The following is a 20,600-nucleotide window of genomic DNA, read 5'->3' as shown; positions in this document are numbered from 1 at the left end:
TTTATTATTGTTTATGAGTCACTGGGCCGATTCATGGCAGCCTGTTCGCTTGTTTGCTTGCCTTTTGATTCATACAACTCCCCTTTCATGGGCTACTCTTTTGTGGGCCAGATTTTGGTTTGTATTGATACACGGGCTTTTTTGGTCTTTTTCTTTTTTAAATTAACAGTAGTAGATTTTCTTTACTTTTCTCTTGAAAGGATCCAGTCAGTCAACTCAATGAGATATTATATGAATCAATTTTATTTACCAATTTAAGAAGAAAAAGAAAATGCTTATATGAATCAATTTTGCAGGATAAAAACACACAGAGTATATATATGTATATGTATCGATGCTAGTGCAATATGTCAAACAATATTGAAAATTTATGCTATAGTTTAGTTAGAGACTTTGAATGTGGACCTCACTAGCTAGCTGTCTAGTATGTATCTTCTATTTACAAGTTCAATACTAAAAAATAATCCATATAGAACTATATCTACACAAAACACACACACACACACACACACACACACACACAAAAAAAAAAGAAAAAAAACAGGTTTATTCTATACCTGGAACTAAAAGGGTTAAGAGATCGGGAATTCATATGGTGGGGCATCATAAAAAAAATCAGACTCTAGGTGCATCTCTGGTATAGCGAGCTGCACAGTAGTTTTGCAACATCAAATTTGGATTTTCCTTTGAAGTTGTTCATAGAAAAATTTTAGGAAATTAACCAAATATGACAAAAATAAAACTGACATGTATTTTACAATAAATGGATGTGAAATTTTAGGACTAAAATCCTTAATTATATATATATATATAGTTTGTTTTTTGTATGTATCCGTTAAAAGTTACACAGGTTATCCGTAACTATAGAATTTTAAAAATATTTTTTGCACTTTACAATATTTAACATGATATATAACTAGTTCTACTAAAAAAAAATTAAAAAAAAAAAACAACTACAAACTAAAATTATCAGAAAAGACATAATTTATAAAAATATATAATATCATAAGGATAACTCCTATAGTAGCTGTTGAAAACATAAAATCCACCAATCCCCCAATGCACATATCTGTATGTCAAACCAATTTAAACAATCTTGTTGATACTAATGTGCATCATATAAACAGAACAATAATATTTTATTAAGAAACAATTTTATAAAATCATCCTTAATTTCACTTTCATAACCAATATATGTAATAATGAAGGAGAATCTGGTATAAGGAAAAAAAAAATTTCAGACAGAGAAAATAAAAACTGATAACCTAAATAACTTCCTTTAATTGGCGGAGAACAAAAATGAAGATTAAAGAAAAAAAGAAAGAGGGTAAGAAACTAAATGAATTAGCAAGATGAACAAATAAACCAAAGAAAGAAAAAACTCACTAAAACCATGGAATCAAAGATTAAAGAACTTACAAGGTTGTTGTTGTTGTTCTAATTTGAGACCCAGACACCACACCCAAGTTTTGAACCAGTTGAGCATAATACTGAAATTGTAAAAGTGGTCATAGCCATTTGCCACTCAAAAATTCAAAAAACCAATTGATTATAGAGATTAGAGAGAGAGAAAAAAAATGGAAAAGGAAAAGTGGGATCTTACAACTGCACTCTTTTTGGCCGTTTGGTAGAGACCTTATCGAGGACCATACGATTTATGAACCAATGAGGACAATATGAGCAAATTGAATCGCTCAAAACTAAAGGACTACACTTTAGACAAAAGATCGTGTTGGGGGATTTGTGGTTTAATGTATATGTTGTACTCCAATGTCACTTAATTCTTCCTGACACACCACTGAAGTACACTGAAATATCATATGACCACGTACAGCCCTTTCAATTGACAATTGCTATGTGATTGTCCTTCCAGTTGCTGTCAAGATTGTAATTATCATTGGCATGTTGTATTAATTTTTAACATCAAATGGTTTTCTCCTCATTGTCATAGTACATAGTAGTGTCATCATCATCGTCTACAAAATGAAGAATTGCGAGAACGTGACTTAGCCTTTTTTTTTTTTAAAAAAAAAAAAAAAACAAAAATTTAATTCCATGTTGTCTGGGTCACCTCCGCTAGTACTTGTATGCATTATTCTTTATTATTTATCCTTGTACTGTAGGTGCTATAATGGCTGCCATCGCATTACCAAAAATCATAATAATGGCTGTCATCGTCTCCCCTCGCCACGTCTAGCTTTATTTCATAACTAACAAAATCTTTACGGCAAAGAAAAGAAAGAAAATAACGAACTGGGAATCTTTATACAGTTTAGTAAAGTCATGGCACTTAAATCTTATTGAGAAGAAAAGCTGCTATTTATTTCTAAATTGAGTTTAATTATCTTCTAAACTTTGTTTATTATAAAATAGTTTCATATTATCTATTAGATTAATAATTAATAGTTGAGTTGCAATTATATTTTAAAATTGACAAATGAGATAAAATTGTTTACTGCCATCCAAAAAATTCAAATAGGATAAAATATAACAAATCTAAATTTAAAAATTTAAATTACTACATTTTAATATCGCAAAAAACAAAAAATTAAGCGTTTTAAATCTAAAGAACCCAAATTCTTTTCATAAAGGAATCCTACAATACAATTTTTAATATTACATGCATGGTCGTGTTATATCACTTAAATCATCCATCCTTTTCAGATATTAACAACAACACAATTAAGAAAAATCTGATATGGTTTTAATTTCCAATCAAGAAGCAAATTGGATTCCGTAAGGTATAAGCCAACTATCAAAAAAATTTATAAAATTGGATTCCGACACTTTGCATAAAGACTATATTTATAAAATTTATTAGTTATTTATAATATTTTGTAAATATTTTTATATAAAATATTATAAAAATATTTAAATTACTATATGCAATATTTTGTAACATAAAAATAAAATTTTATTATCTTGTAGATAGCAAATATATATATATATATATATATATATATATATATATATATATATATATATAAGAACATATTTTATAAAAATAAATTGCCAGCTATTATTTTTGAGGCCGATTTGCCACGTTCATAACTTAATTTTTCTTATTAACTTACAATTGAAGTTCAATGAATAACTCACCAAACACGCAATAAAATAAAATAAAATAAAAATCAATATTTTCTTGCCAAGCCTTCAAATTGTGAAATAAGAAAAAAATACAAAACTATGTAATTTTATTTGTGAAAGTATATATTTATTAAGCCCTTTAATATATCATGTAATTATTGGCGTGCATATTTTATGAATAATGTACTACATAACAAATTTTTAATATCATATAGTTCTGTATTGCCGAATTAGTATAAAAGAAGCCGGTACTCTATGTTAATCTTCATACTCATTTATCTGCCATGTCTGAAATCATGCTAGCAAATATGTTTTTGTTTTTTGTTTTGTTTTTTTTTTTTAATCACCAGATTTGATGGAACTTTTTCTTTTTGGTGAATAGACTTGATGGAACTTGAGTCTAAAGAGTATCACCAACAATATTATCTTCTTCTTCTTTTTTCATTTTTTTTTTAATGGACTATGTATATATATTGAAGGATATTCAACAATGAATAGGGTTTCTAGAATTATATAGAATATTTGATATATTTGGAAAGTAAGTAAAATCTACGAATTGATGAGAAATATCTAGATATTGCATTGTGAAGCACCGACCTACTAGAATAATCAGGAAGCCTTAGAGTTGGATTATAAATTTATAACCGACATTGAGAAGCTATACAAAGGGAAGATGGGCTTCCGTACAATGTTAGCCGCCCAAGTGAGCTCCAAGGAGACTCCCGGTTAGCGTGAGCAAGTTTTAGTAGAGTGCTAATGTGTGCAAAGTGGGGTTCAAAAATGGTGGGTTAATGTGGGTCCGGTTTATAATGTCCTATGTGGCTATAATAACACATGGGTATGTAATTTGTATGTAAAGCTCGTTATATGTATATATATATATATATATATATATGTATATATGTGTTATGTAATTTGCATGTAAAGGTCGTTATATGTGTATATATATATGTGTGTGTGTGTGTGTGTGTGTGTGTTCAAAGGGCCTTGTGATTGTTTAAAAACAAAAAAAAGGGTCTTGTAATTGATTGTACGAGTCTTGCAAAAGTTATTACTATAATATAAGTGATTTTTTCCATCGACATATGTATATATATGATCCATAGGTTAAATTCGTAGGAGATGCTTGCAAATGTACAATCTCATTTTTGGATCCTTTTGGAACTCAAGGAATTACTTTTAGCTGATGTATTGCCTTCTTCTTAATGAAATTTGCTTATTGAGTTATTTCTGTCCAGATTTCTCTAAAGTCTGAATTCCAAGCTATTCTTTTTCCAATTTTATTTCATTTTATTTTATTATAGTTTATAAGTTACTGGGCCTACTCATGGGCTACGTTTTTATGGGCCACTCTGTCGGTTTGTATTGCATTTAATTTCCAATTACCTTGACCTCTGTTGGACACAACCTCGTGCATGGGTGAATTTTTTTATTTTTTATTTTTTTTGGTAACTTGCTGCGGTCATCCTTTGTGATGAAGCATTGACTCTTGCGAAAATTCGGTCTCCCAACTCAAACGAGATATAGCTTATTATATGAATTAATTTTCAGCCAAAAACCAAAAAAAAAAAAAAAAAAAAAATTCATAGACAAATATATATATATTTATATACACACACGCGCATGGATGCTATTAAGCTGGCTAGTCCAATATGTCAAAACAACATTGAAAATTTATGCTATAGTTAGTGAGTTTGAATGTCAACCTTAACTAGCTAGCTAGTATGTCACTTGTATTTAAGAGTTCCAATACTTGAAAATCTCCATAAAAAACTCCATCTATACATTACACTCTGAAATGTAAAAGTTTATTGTATCGCAGCGTAAAACGGTGAAAAGACCTGGAATTCTGAACTTGGGGTGCCATAAAAATCGATCAGACTGCAGGTGTAGCATTATTTGTGGTAGACAGCTGCACAGTAGGCTTTGCAACACCATCTTTGTCAACCTTTGGAGTTGCTCTGTAGTACCATGCATATAGTAATAGTTGTATTGCACCCGATATTGCACCTAAACCATTGCTTACCTGCAAATTAATTAATTAATCAATCAATAAAATACCATGTAAATTTAATTAACCTATATAACACTGAGCCAATGAATTAGTAATTACCAAGACATAGATATCAAACTTTATAAGGGCATAAGCTGTCCAGACGGAACCATTCAGGAAGTTTGCCAATGAAAGATAAAACGGCATGTATTCTACACTCTTTGTTTTGATAACTTTTGCCTGTACAAATGTATATATGTATATATATATATATATATATTAAAGTTAATATTCAAATATCTATCATGAAGCTTTATTATAGTATATAATATGAACTCCATCCATTATATAATGAGAGAATTACGTACCATGACAGTAAGTGGAGAAGCATACATTATGATATTGAAGACATCACAAATAATCCCAACCATGAGAGATCTCTTTTTAGATCCGTGCAATGTCAAAAGCGTTATCAGAACAATGATGGCATAAAATGTAAATTCAATGCCAAGCCACAACGCTACCTTTTTCTGAGAAATTAAATTAGGAAAATTCATTCGTATGAGAATATCCATGACAAAAATGATCTTAATATACAAGTGTAGCATCATTAATTGTAAATATATACCCGGCCTTTATTGGGTGCGTAAGCAAAAAAAATGGATAAGTAAATGAGTTCGAGAACCAGCCCAACAGCATTGATGGTGAGCACAAGAAGGCTATCAGGATGAACAAAAGGCATACCATAGAACACCCAAAAAAGGCAGTTCAGTACTGTTGCAATATATGGATCTGGCTTGAACTCTTCCACATCCTTCTTCTTTATGATTCTATAGAATGTGGGTCTGCACAGTGCAACCAAATATTATTTTTTTTAATTAATTAATGATGCATTTGAAATTTACTAATTAATACTCTCCACCATTCACAAAGCAGTAACAGGTAGCATGTGATTCTGATAATCTTGGTGGGATCAGATAGATGTAGCTAGAAACCTAAAAGCCTTTTTAAACTTTTCTCTTTTTAGGAACAGCCTAGACTAGTGGGAGAGAATTGTCGGCATTGATTTTTCAAAAGAGGACGTGTGAGAGATCAATGAGTCAATTAAAACAGGAAAATTAATTATAAATTAAAAATAATAATAATATTAACTTTCCTAATCTTGTAATTGACTGTTGAAACAAATTATCTTCTTTTTTTTTTTTTTTAACCCCTAATTTTGCTGAGAGGTGACTTTATGCTATTTGACAACCTTTTTCTTTCTATCATATATATATATATATATATAGAGAGACACACAAAATGACAGCAGATTTTATATAACGTTGAAAATGTAATCAAAGGCCATATAAATTGATAAATTTTGTGCATTTAATATAATTTCTTTATCAATTATATGCATGTCTAAACATATATATTTTGGACAACTAGTAGGGGCAAATTAAGGAGTTAGGTATCACCATGGCTATATTAATAACAAGCATTGTGAGTCAATCGATAAAGATATTCATTAATCTTTTTCGTAGTTACCGTTTCTAAGAACTCCTTAGTATGGGGATGAAATAATTATAAACAAATCAAAGGAACCAAAAAAAAAAAAAAAAAATTTGTTTAAGAGAGAAATAGAGAGATTACACCGGAGAAATAAACAGGCCAAATGAAATAACATTCCCTGCACGCACAGAAATAACCAATCAATGTTAAACATGGTTTAAACTCTCTTTCAAGGAACTCCAATATAATATATATTTTCAAAATCCTTCAAAATCCATCTTTGTATTTTTGTAAATGTGAAAATAACAGAAGCCACAAAAACAATTATTAAAAAAACCAACGGAGAGGCATAGTCAAAGAAACTACTAGTTTTTTTTTTTCTTTTATTATTATTATTATTAATATTTTGGTGACTCTCAAAGAAACTACTTGAAAAAAAGAAAAAAAAAAAAAAGAAAGAGGGAGAGGATCTTTGAGACATGGACTTCGTGAGCAAATTTTGGCGCTGGTACGTACCTATGATCCCTACAATATTCCGCGCTGTATGGGCGCTGACCATCTTCAAAGCTAGCAGAGGAAAAAAGAAAGAGGATGAAAAGTTGCAGAGAGCGAAGAAATAGTGAAAGACAACTTTATAAGCAGTAGCAGACTGTCCTTTATATATCACTCAAAAGTTTTTTTTTTTTTTTTTTTTTACTAGTTTAATCTTCGTACATAGGAATTTAGTCGCCATTTGTTTTCTTAGTTTCCAATTCAGATTTCGATGTTATAACTGTTTCCTATTTTGACTAAAAAGGAAAAACTAGTCAGATATTATCTTGAAATAACTACCTTGTTTTATGGTTATCCATATATCTCACCCAACAAGTCTATATATATGCCAGCTTTGGCTTCCAAAAAAAAAATTCGTATATTCGCAAGTGTACAGTTTATGTGGTTCCTTTTACTTACCAAAAACAGGGTCCACATGTTAGAAATAGTATTAGAAAGAGTATTAAATATAGAAACTGGTATATCTTAATGTTAGAATTTGAATTTCTTTTGTGTAAGAAGATTGCATCACCAAATAGTCGAATGTAGTCCATGATCACTGTTCTAATGATAAAATTAATCGAGTGGATATAGTTTGGCTTTGTATGGAAACAAATTTGAAGCTATTCAGATGGCAAATTAATGTGATCCTAATTTAATAAATGCTCATTATTTCCTTGTTTGGTTAGATTCTCTTTTTTTTTTTTTTTTTTTTTGGTTGATAAATTGTGGAATGGAATTTTATAATTAAGTTCTCAAATTTAGAATTAAAAAGTTATCATCAATGATTATTATCAATTGGATTGTTTCAAAAGATTTATTTGATTAGAACTTGAAAATTAACTATATCCATAGTTGATACATAAATTCAGATTAATTAATAACATCAACTGTATATACATATATGGTGCCTTTTTCATTTATCCCACCAAAAAAAAAAAAAAATTAGTACAAAAAGAACCATAGAAAATAAATAAATAACGTTTTCCGTTAAATTATGTGCTCCCATATAAATCGGCCGATTGAATAAGCAAGTGTTTAACAAAGGTATTTACCTTAAAAAAAAATGGTAATTTAAACAAAGGTTTATTCAAGAGCTGGCTAGCGAGATCATCATGTTGTAGCTAGCATGAGTTTCACAAATTTTCCTTGTCCTTCTTTACCAAACAAAGAGCAATGCAAGCAATATAAGCAAGAGTTAATTTTCCTAGGATATGATCATCATCATCATCATCATGTGGAGAAGGATCCGCACGTGTGTGTATGTATTACATAGGTGAACAAAACAGCTCCAACATTCTAAAACACAGCCACATAAATCATGCAATACTCCTGTTTAGGATTGACAAATTGAACTTATATATATATATATATGGATGGATAGATAGATAGACACACGATCTAATAGTAGAAATTTAGCACAAAAAAAAGTAAAAATAAAAACCTCTAAAAGTAGAAGAAAATTTTGACTAGAATATGTCAGATGGAACTAGACGTGAAGAAATCAAAGTTGACAAGGATGAAATGCATGGAAAAGTCGGTAAATTCATTACTAGTTTTGTCCTTTTTCCTTTTTGGTAATAATGACTGGCCATCTCCTCGTATATCTAGGCAATATGGACACGTTTCATTTTTCCACTAGAGAAAGTGGCTGGTATATATGCTATGCACATGTTCGTCCCCTTTCAAATCCTTTTCCTTGGAGATTTCTGTCGTCACTGTTGCTTGTATTGCTTTGCCAAACATTTTGGATTTCTCAATACATATGAATAAAAATAAAATATACTATTTTATCAATTTCTTTTCTCTTCTTTTTCTCATGTTTTAAGAAAACATCAGAAAGTATTCTATTCCATGAACTGCTCACAAACTCACCAAGCCCACCACATTGAAACGAGAAGTAAATGCTCAGGGGCCCAATTTCTACTGCCATTCCTTGTTTCTTTAATCTATGGGCCACTGGAGTTTGAAACGGCCCATTTTAGTAGGCTAATATCATTTTTTCAGTTGGACTTGGACCCCAAGAATTTTACAGTTGTGTGTCGACCTCATATTCTTCCCCCCTAATGATTCTCATTTTCCCTTTCTTTTTTTTTTGGGTAGAAATAGTTCTTCTTTGATGGTCCTCTGGATGCTTGTTCATAGAAGAAGATATATAGATTGCGGATTACCAAATCTTAAATTCCATCCAATGGAAACCCCCTGCCAAATTTGATTCCATATTAATTTTGTAATTTTGTGATTAAAATAACTACATATTCTATTTGATTCTCATTCTTCTCATATATGGTTCTCAATCAGTGATGTTCTTCACATTAAAGAATCTATTACCCTTCCCGGCCACACCTTGATGTTTAGCGTTTAAATTCATATAATTAGAGTCAAAAGGAATAAATTTAATCAATTCCATTTTCTTGAAAATATATTTTTCCTCTGTTTTAAGAGATTGTACTTTGCAAAGATAAGGTCTTGATCACATTGGAAATTATGCAATTATCAACTAAATAGTAAACAATTAATTAATGGAAGGCTGTTATAAACACATTCGAGTTGAAAAAAAATATATATAAAATTGACTTAACTAGTCTTTTTCAAAACTATAATAAAGATGTATGATTTGAAAACAAATATTGAAACCATACTGCAGTCTGCATGATATATTTGTTTTAAGTTTATATATACTTTAGTTGTGATCTACCTAATTGTGAAAATTAAAAAGTCCTAGTGTTGTTAAATTCAATTAGCTTGCATAAGGCCCTGACAAACAATATTTTTCATTTCTAGCTAGCTAGTTAGGTCAATGGACCACCGACCACTGACCTGCCGCGTTCTTTGAAATATTTACCAACAAAAGTCAAAAACAATTTACCAACTGAGTGAATTATAATTTATAGTGTTCGATTATCCTAAGTTGGTTTCCAAAGAGAAAAGAAAAGAAAAGAAAAGTCATGAATTATATTATCAGCAAATGGAGCAGAAGTGGCATTAATTAAAATAAATATAAACAAATAATTATGAATAAATAGGAAGAATAGTTCTTATAATAAAAAAAAAGAGTAGTGGGATGGTCCCCAAAGAGAGACTGAGTAGTTGGGAAGACGAAGACAAAAATAATGGGAGGGTTAAAATGAATGTGACAAGTAGTCACCGTGGTCGTCGCATTTGTTAAAAAGTAAAGAAGAAGAAAGTGGCACTACCTTATGCCTTCTACTTTTTCATACACTCTTTCTTTTTATCCCACAATAACACACGCATTGCACACACACTATATATATATATTTAACGCATTGTTCCTCATGATCTTCCAAGTTCCATTGCTTAGCTTTTCATTCCCACTGCCCCATTACTTCTATGAGCCCTGCTATTCCTTCTCACCTCCTCCACTTTTCTTTCTTTCTTTCTTTCTTTCTTTCTTTTTTTTTTTTTTTTTCTTATAAAGTTAAGAAGGACAAAACCAAAGCCAAAATCTCCAATCCCATTTCTAGTCAAAAGATACCACCATTTAGTCTTTACCTTAGTTGTGAAGGAATTAAATAACAAAAGCAACCACACCTTCTCTTCCAACAAAGAGATAGAGAGAGGAACAGAGAATTATACCCTTTTTTTTTTTTCGTAATATTCCGATAAATATAAATCCTAATAAATGTTAGACCCTCTTTAATTAATTTCTCTTTCAGAACTTTTCTGATGAGAAGATAAACGACAAACACACATGTACATATATATAGGCATATATAATTTTACTATATCATTTCAATCCCACTAATATAAGTATATTGCCACTTTGGCCAAAAAGAGCTCAAGAGAGATAAAGTTTATTATATTTATTCTCTAATATTGTTATATGTTGCATGACAGGCTTGAAGAGCATAATTAGTTTTGGCATTGAACATGTACATATATTATATAAGAATTTTCAAATCAATATAAAATCAATATAACTTGGTCTGTTTTTAGATTTTCTTTTAAAAGTTAATATTTGAAATAGTATTAGTGGTTTATTTGAGCCCATTAAAGTTCACTTTTTTCCTTCTAGAAGTTTATATATCATTATACTTGTATAGTCTAAAAAAATATTATTAAATTTTAATTTTTAAATCATTCTAATAACTAATAAAAAAGATTAAATGGCTGTAATTTTGATGTTAAAATCATTAAGTATTCAAATTATAAAATAATTATGTGTGTGTATAAATATATAAGTTATATGTTTTCTATAATTATATGATTTAAAATTAAAATTTTAATTGAATAAATGTTAATTTTTTAACACTTTCTATGTTAATAGCTTTCCAACACAAAATGAAAACTATGTCCAAAACATATCAAAATCCTAAAAATGTATATATTCCCATATGATCTGAAAATCAATAAGAGTATTGTCCGGTGGGAGAATGCACATTCTTTAATACAACTTTAAATGTCTGGCGCAATTTACACACATGTCACAGCATAGAGATAGACATATTCCACACAATGTGCAGAATGGTCATTGGTAGAAGCTAAGTCCACCAAGAGAGAGAGGGGAAAAAAATTAAAAAAAAAATGTAATGATAGGTTGTTTCCTTGATTCCATTAATTGAGTGAGAAATTTGTGCTTCGTATGTATATAAAAAGTGGTTATTACCCCAAAAAAAAAAAAAACAAAAAAAATTGTATAAAAAAGTTGGATAAAGAGTGATAAAAACTCTACTTTGTTTACAAAGAAAGATTCTTGGGCTTTGTTATCTTCTGGGAAGAATTGAAAACCATTCCTTCTTAGGATGGCAAAGTGTTTACTTTATTAAAATAAAACAAAAATTATGTGATTCCTCTTTGGTTTTATTTTTTATTTTTTTATCAAAATTTAATTAATTGATAATAAGATATACTCCCACTGTCCCACATTGCAAGCCATATTTGTAGACAACTGGCCAACACATGGAAAGTGGACATATATCTAATACTAATTAATTTAATTTTATATTAATGCTGCATCTAACTTAGATCTCTACTTTCCAATAGCTAGGATCTAATCATATGCAAGTCTCATACACTTGAGAAATTGCTTATGCATGTACCATCAATTTCTTCTATGCAGTACTTGCCCTTTGATCTATCTTACTAAAGTCAAACTAGCTTGTCTAACGACTATCTTTCTTTCTTTCTTCTTTTTCAATGGCGGCAATATTAGAGTTGACACATCAAGGAAAAATCTCATCAAGCCACTTGATGAATATTGAAATCTTTCAGGTATAATGGCAGTGGATGCATATGTAATACGCATATAAAATAGGTAGTTAATTTCATGTAGTAACCAATATTCAGGGATACAGTTGAAATTTAGCCTATAAAACACTTTCTTTTTTTCAATAAGTATATATCTTATATGCTTCTGCCTGTAAAACATAGCTAGATACTACAAATGATCAAAGGAAATGAAGTTGTTAAACATCAAATCATGATCAGATACATCTCACCTGTACAAGAAAACTAGGAAGATAAAAAAATACTCTTTCTTTAAATTAAAACCATTTGTTTCTTTTGGATTTTTTTATTTTAATCTATTGAAATTTCAGGGCTTACAAACAGGTTGACTAAAATTAGAGAAGGAAAAACTAAATTACTTTTTCCTTTCTTAATATAACTTTTGTGTTGTGCTCTCCTATTTCCTTTTTCTTCCACTATGGATAAAATTAAAGGAAAGCAAAGCTTTGATTCTCTGGGTCCCATGGCTACGTGGTTCACCTGCAAATGCAGTTGCCAAAGGAAATGACAACGATGTATAAATTTATATATTTTACAAATAAAAAAATGAAAAGAAAGAACCATGAACTGCAATTCTCTGTTTCCATCCATTGCTACCCTGTCCAATCAACTTTGTCCTTGGTGGCTATCTTGTCACTGACTTTTCCCATATTAACCAGTACTATCTGCAACATTCTGTACCATAACATTATCTCCAATAATATATATATATATATTTTTTGGGGTCATATTATCCCTAATAATATTAATAGTATGATTTTTATTTTTCTTTTAAGCTCTGATTTTCAGTTCATGTGAGCATACGGAATTCTGTCGGCCTATGCGATGCTGGTTGTACAATATATTAAATGCATGAATATAAAAATATATTAATAAATAATTAAAATTATTTATCAGTATTTGTCAGAGTTTGATTGTTTATATATGATGGAAAATTGGCCCTACATGTATATTTGACAAACATCAAAGTACTAATTCTATGATCTTTTTCACAAAAAAAGAAAGTATTTTATGATCTTTTCCCGATTATATAATTTTAAAACCATGTATATAATAATGGAAATAAAGAACTATTTAATTAATTAGCCACATTTTTAAGCATATAGTTTATGGATAGATTAAGTGATGGTGGATGATCAACTAACGTTGAGAGTCTGCCACCAAATAACAACGAAAAGAAAAAGAAGTTAAAAACAAAAGAAGTGGCAGCTGAATCTCAAAGTCACTTGCGCAAAGCGCCTGCACCTTGAACTTGATGGCTCAGTCCCTAATTTATTTGTTTATTTATTATTGAATACTTTTATTAAAAAGTGTGTTTAATATATAAAAATGGGGGTAAAAGAAGTTGAGAAAAAGGTGGCTTCCCACCGCCTCAGTTGCATTGCATATGAACATTATCGATCAACAGGTCAAAAAATTCATATTACATCAGCTGATTATAATGTTTAACATGTTAAATTGAATGAATTAATTAATTGATAATTAAATATGTGCAACATTTTTCTTTCCGTCTGTGCTGTTGATGTGTATAGGAAGCTTCATACACTCCACTGTCATTTTCAATCCAGGTTTACAAGCATAAATAATATATTTTTGTTATTATTCACTTAATATCTATCATGATATGTAAGTGAATTTTTCTTTCTTTCACGAATTTAGATTGGTCAGAATATAATGGTATTATCAGAATTATTCAAATTATATTCATTACTATTTAGTATGGTTTTTGAGGCATCTTATTCCATCAACTAAATCCTCAAGTGATATATATATTCTTATTCTCTCCCAAAGGGATCCTGCAGAAGAAAAAAAAAAATATATATATATATATATATATATATATATATATATATATATATATATATATATACACATATTACATATGTATATATTCAACTAAAAGATATTCAGAAAACTAAAGAAATTTCTAGTAAACAAAATTAAATTTGTATCTTTACACGTATCAAAATTAAACCAATCATTTTAAAATTCCAATATTGTTGATGAATTCTTAATAAAAATTTATGAAAAAATTGAAAATTCTTTGTAATATTCCTCAAAATAAGTGAAATTCTGAATTCTTATATATATATATATATATATATATATATATATATATATATATATATATATATCATTTTATGCATAAACTAGAAAATAGACATCATCTTCATGAATAAGAAGATCGAAATCAATACTTGAACAGTTATAGTATGATGGGCCTTATGACCGAAAAAGAAAATGGGACTATGGTATAATAGAATGGTTGAAAAACTAGGCATTTTATGCAATGCTTTTTCTTTAAGTGCTTGGTTTTTGACTTGCTACATATGTATGATTATGTCACATTAAGTAGACCACAGTACACAGTTCATTGCTCTACATATATCCACCACCACATATTTCAAAACCAGACATTTCCCAAATCCGGATCACCACAATTTTTGATTTTAGGGATTGAATTTTATCCATCCCTTCTTCTTTATTTTGTTTCTTCTCCATTACTGCCCTCCTTAATTTGGAAAAGATCCTTCCATTATTATAACAAAGAAATTTAAGGAAAAAAGAGGGAAAAAATAGTCAGCACGAAATTCAACCAACTTTTTTTTTTTTTTTAACAAATATATGTAAAGTTTGGATATTAAATAGAAAGGAAAATTATTGAATTTGTTAGGTTATTTTTGCCTTCAATTATATACAATTTTTCATGTTTTCATTGAATTCATAGATCCATGTTTTTTTTTTAACAAATATATGTAAAGTTTGGATATTCAATAGAAAGGAAAATCATTGAATTTGTTAGGTTATTTTTGCCTTCAATTATATACAAATTTTCCTGTTTTCATTGAATTCATATATCTATGTTTTTTTTTTTTTTATAGATAAAAATGTTCAATTACTAAAATTATATTTATATTATACCTTCGTAATATTTGAATTTGAAAGTGTTGAAAAAGGTAATATGAAATTAAAATTATCATTTTGAAAATAACTTAAAAAAAAAAAAAAATCCAAATCGTGGGGCATGCGCGGTGGTAAGAATACAGTAGAACGGAACAGAGAATCGGGACCGTTAATCGCATTGCAACAAAATTGAGTTTATCTGGATCCGACAATCACCCGACCATGAAGAATGGGACCTATTCAACTCTCTGGCACAGCTTACGATACATCATTTTCTCATTTGGCTTCTTTCTCCTAATCCAACGGCTCTGATTCATCTGTGAATCCGTCACCAGCAGCGCAAGTTAGAAAAACCCATAGTTCATATCCACTCTGTCACCCACCTCATCATCAATTGCAATTTAGCATTATTTATACATTTATGCTTCTGTCTTAAACAAAAGTACCCCAAAAAATATATATATATTTTTTATGATTATTTTATAAACTGATTTTTCTGTTGTAAATGACAGTTTACTCCAATTTAACTTCAAGTGTGATGGCTTCTGAAACCCATGTATAATTACCTTCTTCTTCTTCTTTTTAACCATAAATATATAATTGATTTTGCAATTAAAATATATTAAAAAAAATCTGAATTTTTTGGTACACAAGTTGGAAGAATAATCGATAACTCAACACCTGTTTTTCCTTTTTGTGCCATGCAGGTGAATTGAATAGAAATAGAATTACCATCCTCACCATTTATAAGATTTTATCAAATTAATATTCAAAGGGTATAAATGACATTTCGTATTGGAAGCTCCTGTATAAAAGCCGCTCGATTCACCTCAATCAACTTTAGTTGCAAAAAACACCTAGAAGCGACACTCATCTCTGCCACCTTCCCGGCGACTTTTTCCCCTAGCCGGGATTTCAAATTCCGGCAACGTCTGCCAAATTTCTGACCAAATTTCTATCTCTCTTTTTTTTATTTCTTTTTTCCTATCTTCCACATCCTCATAAGGATTTTCACTGAGTTTTTTTTCTAGTAACCTTCTGTCTAGCTAGCCCAAAAACAAAAACTCTTGAATAAAACCAGTTTGACAAACTATAAATCGCTCTCGTTGAGGAATCAAGGTAATATAGGTGGTGGTGTGATGGGATTTTGTATCTGCCCGTTAGAGACTCCGGCGAGGTTACTTTGGACCACTAGCTTCTTCCGCCACAAGCTCATGATCTTCTAATCTCTGCCCCTCCCACAACCCAAGAACACAAAATAATAATAATATTAAGAAAGAAAAAACCATATACTTACTATAAAACCCCACTACAAGAATCTTTCTGTGCCCTCACCGGAACCATATAACTCCGGCTGGAATCGACGACTGCAAGTGATCGCCTGAGATCATATCAAGCAGAGATTACAGAGAGACAGTGATTAAAAAAAAAAAAAAAACAAAAAAACAAAAAAAAAAAAAAAAAAGGAAGCTATCTTTTTGTGATGATGGAATCGGGCCGTATTTTCTTCGACCCAACTTCCGGTTGCCAAGGTGGCAACATGTTGTTCCTTGGAAATAGCGATCCTGTTTTTCGAGGTGATTAACTTAAATTTTTCTGATATTGCCTCCCACCCCCTCCTCTCATACTTCTTGTCTCTAATTACATGTACATGCAATATAAAGTGCTACATGCTTTTGTTTTGTGTCACATATATAGCAAACAAATATATATATATAGATCAATTTGTATTTTCTGACACTTTCTGAATTAATTCTTGATCCGGACAATGAAAATTCAATATATCTCATTTGATCATATTCCTTTTCCATTTCTATTATTATTATTATTATTATTTTTCTCAGGATCCAAACTAGTAATTAAGTAGTTAATGGATGATTTTTGAGGATTAATTAATTATGATCTTCTTAATTAATTAATGTTTTGGAAACTGGGTTACTATTTTAATTGAAGGGCCAAGATCAATTATGGGCATAGAAGAAACCTCAAAGAGGAGACCATTCTTCAGCTCACCGGACGAACTGTACGACGAGGAATATTACGATGAGCAGTTGCCGGAGAAAAAACGCCGCCTCGCTCCTGAGCAGGTATATAAATATAGCATATAGATGTATACGGAGTGACCCACCATCTAAGTATCTTTCTTGTTCCCAACAACTTCATATTTATTCCTTTGTGATAATAAATCTATGCTTTGCTAACACGCATATATATTTATATATATATATATATATATATATATATATATATATATATATATGGATTTTTTGATGAAAAATATTCCTTTAAGATATGAAATGGCATATTCATATATTCACCTTTTTTTTCTCCTGCCAATATTCTTGACCATGATGAGAGCATATAGCATAATGAATAATTCTATTAGTAAACTGAATTAAAGAAGAATAATACTTTTTTTTAATTGTATGTATGTAAGTTGATGATGATGACGTTATTGCTGAATAATATTATTAAGGTACATCTGCTGGAGAAGAGCTTTGAGGCAGAGAACAAACTGGAGCCGGAGAGAAAAGCCCAGTTGGCCAAGAAGCTAGGACTGCAGCCCAGACAGATTGCTGTTTGGTTTCAAAACAGGCGTGCTAGATGGAAGACTAAGCAGCTTGAAAGGGATTATGATCTTCTCAAATCTACTTATGACTCTCTTTTGGCTAATTATGACTCTATTGCCAAGGAGAATGAGAAGCTCAAATCTGAGGTATATTTTTACATATTAAAAATTTTACTACCATGTGTTTTGTGTTTTGACACTATATTATGGCGGAATCGATATTCAATTACATGTAAATAAAAAGTAAATACATATAGTATCTTTTGAATTACATATAATTGAGCACCAATCCCAACTATATTGGTTCTTACGCTCATCATAGCAGAGCTATACGTAATATATATCTGGATTAAATATTTGAGTAGAATTTTTTATATGGTCAAGTGGGTAGCTAGGGTTGTCACAACTTACAAGCGTGTGCCAATTAGAAATATTACGTAAATATTTTAAAACAAACAAAATGATCAGCGTGCTATATTTTTAACAATATTTCTGAAAAAAAAAAAATTAATTGCTTTTCGTTTTACATATTCTGAATGATATAACAAGTTAGATGCCAGGCTAAATTCGTGATTGCTGACGATTGTGATTTATACGGTTGCGACTATTGAAAGACCAGGGTGCCTTTTTTTCAAACTTTAGTGGACACCCGGATTATACATATAAGAGGTTGATTCTTGGGAATTTGGTTGTGGTCCTATTGCGTGAGTTTTTACCTCATACAGCCAATATATATATAGATATATATTTATATGTATGTGTGTGTGTGTATTGTCGAAACTAATATATATAGCATCTCTTTATAAAATCCCCACCTTCATTTTCAAATCACTTATTTTTCCAACTTCTAAAGTCGCATTAGGAATATGCCTATGTAGCTTTCAAAAATATGCTTTTGACTATATTTATAGTAGTTTTGGAATAATATTAAATTTTCATTTGCAGTTAAATAAATAAATTAATTACTTTGATCAATAAAAAGAAACTCTTTTTTTGGGTATTGTATTATATATGGTTTGACAATTAGTAGTACTGCACTGCAGGTGATTTCCTTAACAGAGAAACTTCAAGCTAAAGATCAGCAGGCCGGAGCACCGGTTCAGGCACAGAATAAGTCCGAACCCATTCCAGGGGACATGGCTGATATCGTCGGAAGTCTCCATTTCAACGTGAAAGTTGAGGATCGACTGAGCACCGGCAGCGGTGGAAGTGCGGTGGTTGATGAGGAAAGTCCAGTTCAACTTGTGGACAGCGGAGATTCATACTTTCAAAGTAACCAATACCCTGGAGGAGGAGGAGGATGTGTAGGTCCAGCAGTTGATGGAATACACTCGGAAGAAGATGACGGCAGCGACGACAGCGGTCGGAGTTACTTCTCGGATGTGTTTGCAGCTGCAGAGCAGAAACAGCATGAAGAGGGAGAGTGTTTGGACTGGTGGCCGGTGTGGTCTTAATTATAATAAATAATAGTAATAATAATGATATTCAGAGGGTAGATTTCATTTCCATGCATGATTCTACTATTAAAAATTAAAAATAAAAAAATAAAAAGGAAGTGGATATGGTTGGTTGTTTTTTCTTGTATGTCAAATATGTGAAATTATATGACATATATCAGGGAGTACCGAACGATCGGGAGGTAGTTGCTTTAGGACAACTAGTTTACTTATGTCTGCAAAACAATATATATATAATATATATATATATATATATATATATATATATATATATTTGTGAAAGTTACTCAAATGGGATAAGATCCTAAAGGTGGATGTAGTGGCTTTCTTTCAATAAGATTTTATGTGTCTGGTTAATGGCCTTATGTGTTGTGTTGCCTTTCTCTTTACTCTCTCTTTTTTCTTTATTTTTATGTACTTTTTTTCTTGAAAAAGAAAGAAAAGACTAATAGTAAAATTTTTCAAGGGGAGAGTGATAACAAAATGATTTTGAGATTGATAAACTGAAATAAAATCAGCTAAAACTATAGAGACTAAAATTCTATTAATTAATTACCAAAACTATTATAAATCCAGTGCGTTAATTTGGCTGCAGTGGATGTTGAAACTCCCACCACTAATTAAGTTTCTTAACGCAGTCTTAAGAGAATATCATCTTTCAAATTCTGCCCGTAAAAGACATGACTTTGGATTGGACCAGGACGATGTCTATCGGCTAAAAAGAGAATTGACTTGGTCGTCTGAGAAAGAAAAAGAGACACTACTAATCACTGAATAGACGTTCTTCCAATCTTCTGCACCATATAAATACATTACTTATAGATCACACTATTACATGCATTTTTTTATGTTTTTGCTTCTTTATTTATTTATTTATTTTTTTGGTTCTTAAAGACAAGTTGTCCGGGAAAGGACATGCCATATGATGAGCATTAGTAAAATATGTCCATAATAACTAATATCTACATATACTTGTTTTATGCAGAAAAGCACAAGTACATCGCAAATATTGTAAACTCCAAAATTGAAGAAAAGAAGAAATAGATGAAGATGAAGATAGAGGAAAAGATAAAATAGTAGAAAAAAGTGAATTAAGAAAAAATAATAAATACGGGTGGGGAAGAATTAGAGAGATGTAAAAAAAAATAATAATAAAAAATAGATTGGGAACTGTGCCTGGGGGGCCGAAATGGTGCAAGAAGGGACAGTTCCATGTGCTAGGTTGCAACCCCACGTCAAAATCCACTTTCAACATGCAAATTCAAATCCTTTGGAATTTCTATTTCTACTCCCACCTCTCTCTCTCTCTCTCTCTCTT

General features: G+C 30.4%; 2 protein-coding genes across 2 annotated transcripts; one reads left to right on the top strand and one right to left on the bottom strand.

Moving 5' to 3' along the window:
- Window positions 1-4,740: 4,740 nt before the first annotated feature.
- LOC107415419 (bidirectional sugar transporter SWEET6b) lies at window positions 4,741-7,247 on the bottom strand. The gene is made up of 6 exons (XM_048472378.2): window positions 7,091-7,247; window positions 6,716-6,752; window positions 5,709-5,925; window positions 5,449-5,610; window positions 5,201-5,320; window positions 4,741-5,113 (listed from the first exon to the last, which is right to left on the bottom strand). The coding sequence occupies exons 1-6, from the start codon at window positions 7,131-7,133 to the stop codon at window positions 4,964-4,966; spliced, it is 729 nt and encodes a 242-aa protein (XP_048328335.2). The 5' UTR covers window positions 7,134-7,247; the 3' UTR covers window positions 4,741-4,963.
- Window positions 7,248-16,089: 8,842 nt separating this feature from the next.
- LOC107415432 (homeobox-leucine zipper protein HAT5) lies at window positions 16,090-19,647 on the top strand. The gene is made up of 4 exons (XM_016023756.4): window positions 16,090-16,833; window positions 17,210-17,343; window positions 17,733-17,972; window positions 18,869-19,647. Exons 1-4 carry the CDS (start codon window positions 16,740-16,742, stop codon window positions 19,277-19,279), a joined length of 879 nt encoding a protein of 292 aa, XP_015879242.1. The 5' UTR covers window positions 16,090-16,739; the 3' UTR covers window positions 19,280-19,647.
- Window positions 19,648-20,600: the final 953 nt, after the last annotated feature.

The sequence above is a fragment of the Ziziphus jujuba genome, chromosome 4 (assembly GCF_031755915.1).
Source record: "Ziziphus jujuba cultivar Dongzao chromosome 4, ASM3175591v1".
Classification (NCBI taxonomy): Eukaryota; Viridiplantae; Streptophyta; class Magnoliopsida; order Rosales; family Rhamnaceae; genus Ziziphus; species Ziziphus jujuba.
This window is presented reverse-complemented; position numbering and strand designations above follow the sequence as displayed.

Coding starts and splice junctions, on each gene's coding strand:
- LOC107415419 (XM_048472378.2), bottom strand. CDS start 7,133: ATGGTCAGCGCCCATACAGCGCGGAATATTGTAGGGATCATAG. Junction 6,753..7,090: donor GAATATTGTAGGGATCATAG/GTACGTACCAGC, acceptor CTGTGCGTGCAG/GGAATGTTATTTCATTTGGC. Junction 5,114..5,200: donor AGTTTGATATCTATGTCTTG/GTAATTACTAAT, acceptor ATTAATTTGCAG/GTAAGCAATGGTTTAGGTGC.
- LOC107415432 (XM_016023756.4), top strand. CDS start 16,740: ATGATGGAATCGGGCCGTATTTTCTTCGACCCAACTTCCGGTTGCCAA. Junction 17,344..17,732: donor GCCGCCTCGCTCCTGAGCAG/GTATATAAATAT, acceptor AATATTATTAAG/GTACATCTGCTGGAGAAGAG. Junction 17,973..18,868: donor ATGAGAAGCTCAAATCTGAG/GTATATTTTTAC, acceptor ACTGCACTGCAG/GTGATTTCCTTAACAGAGAA.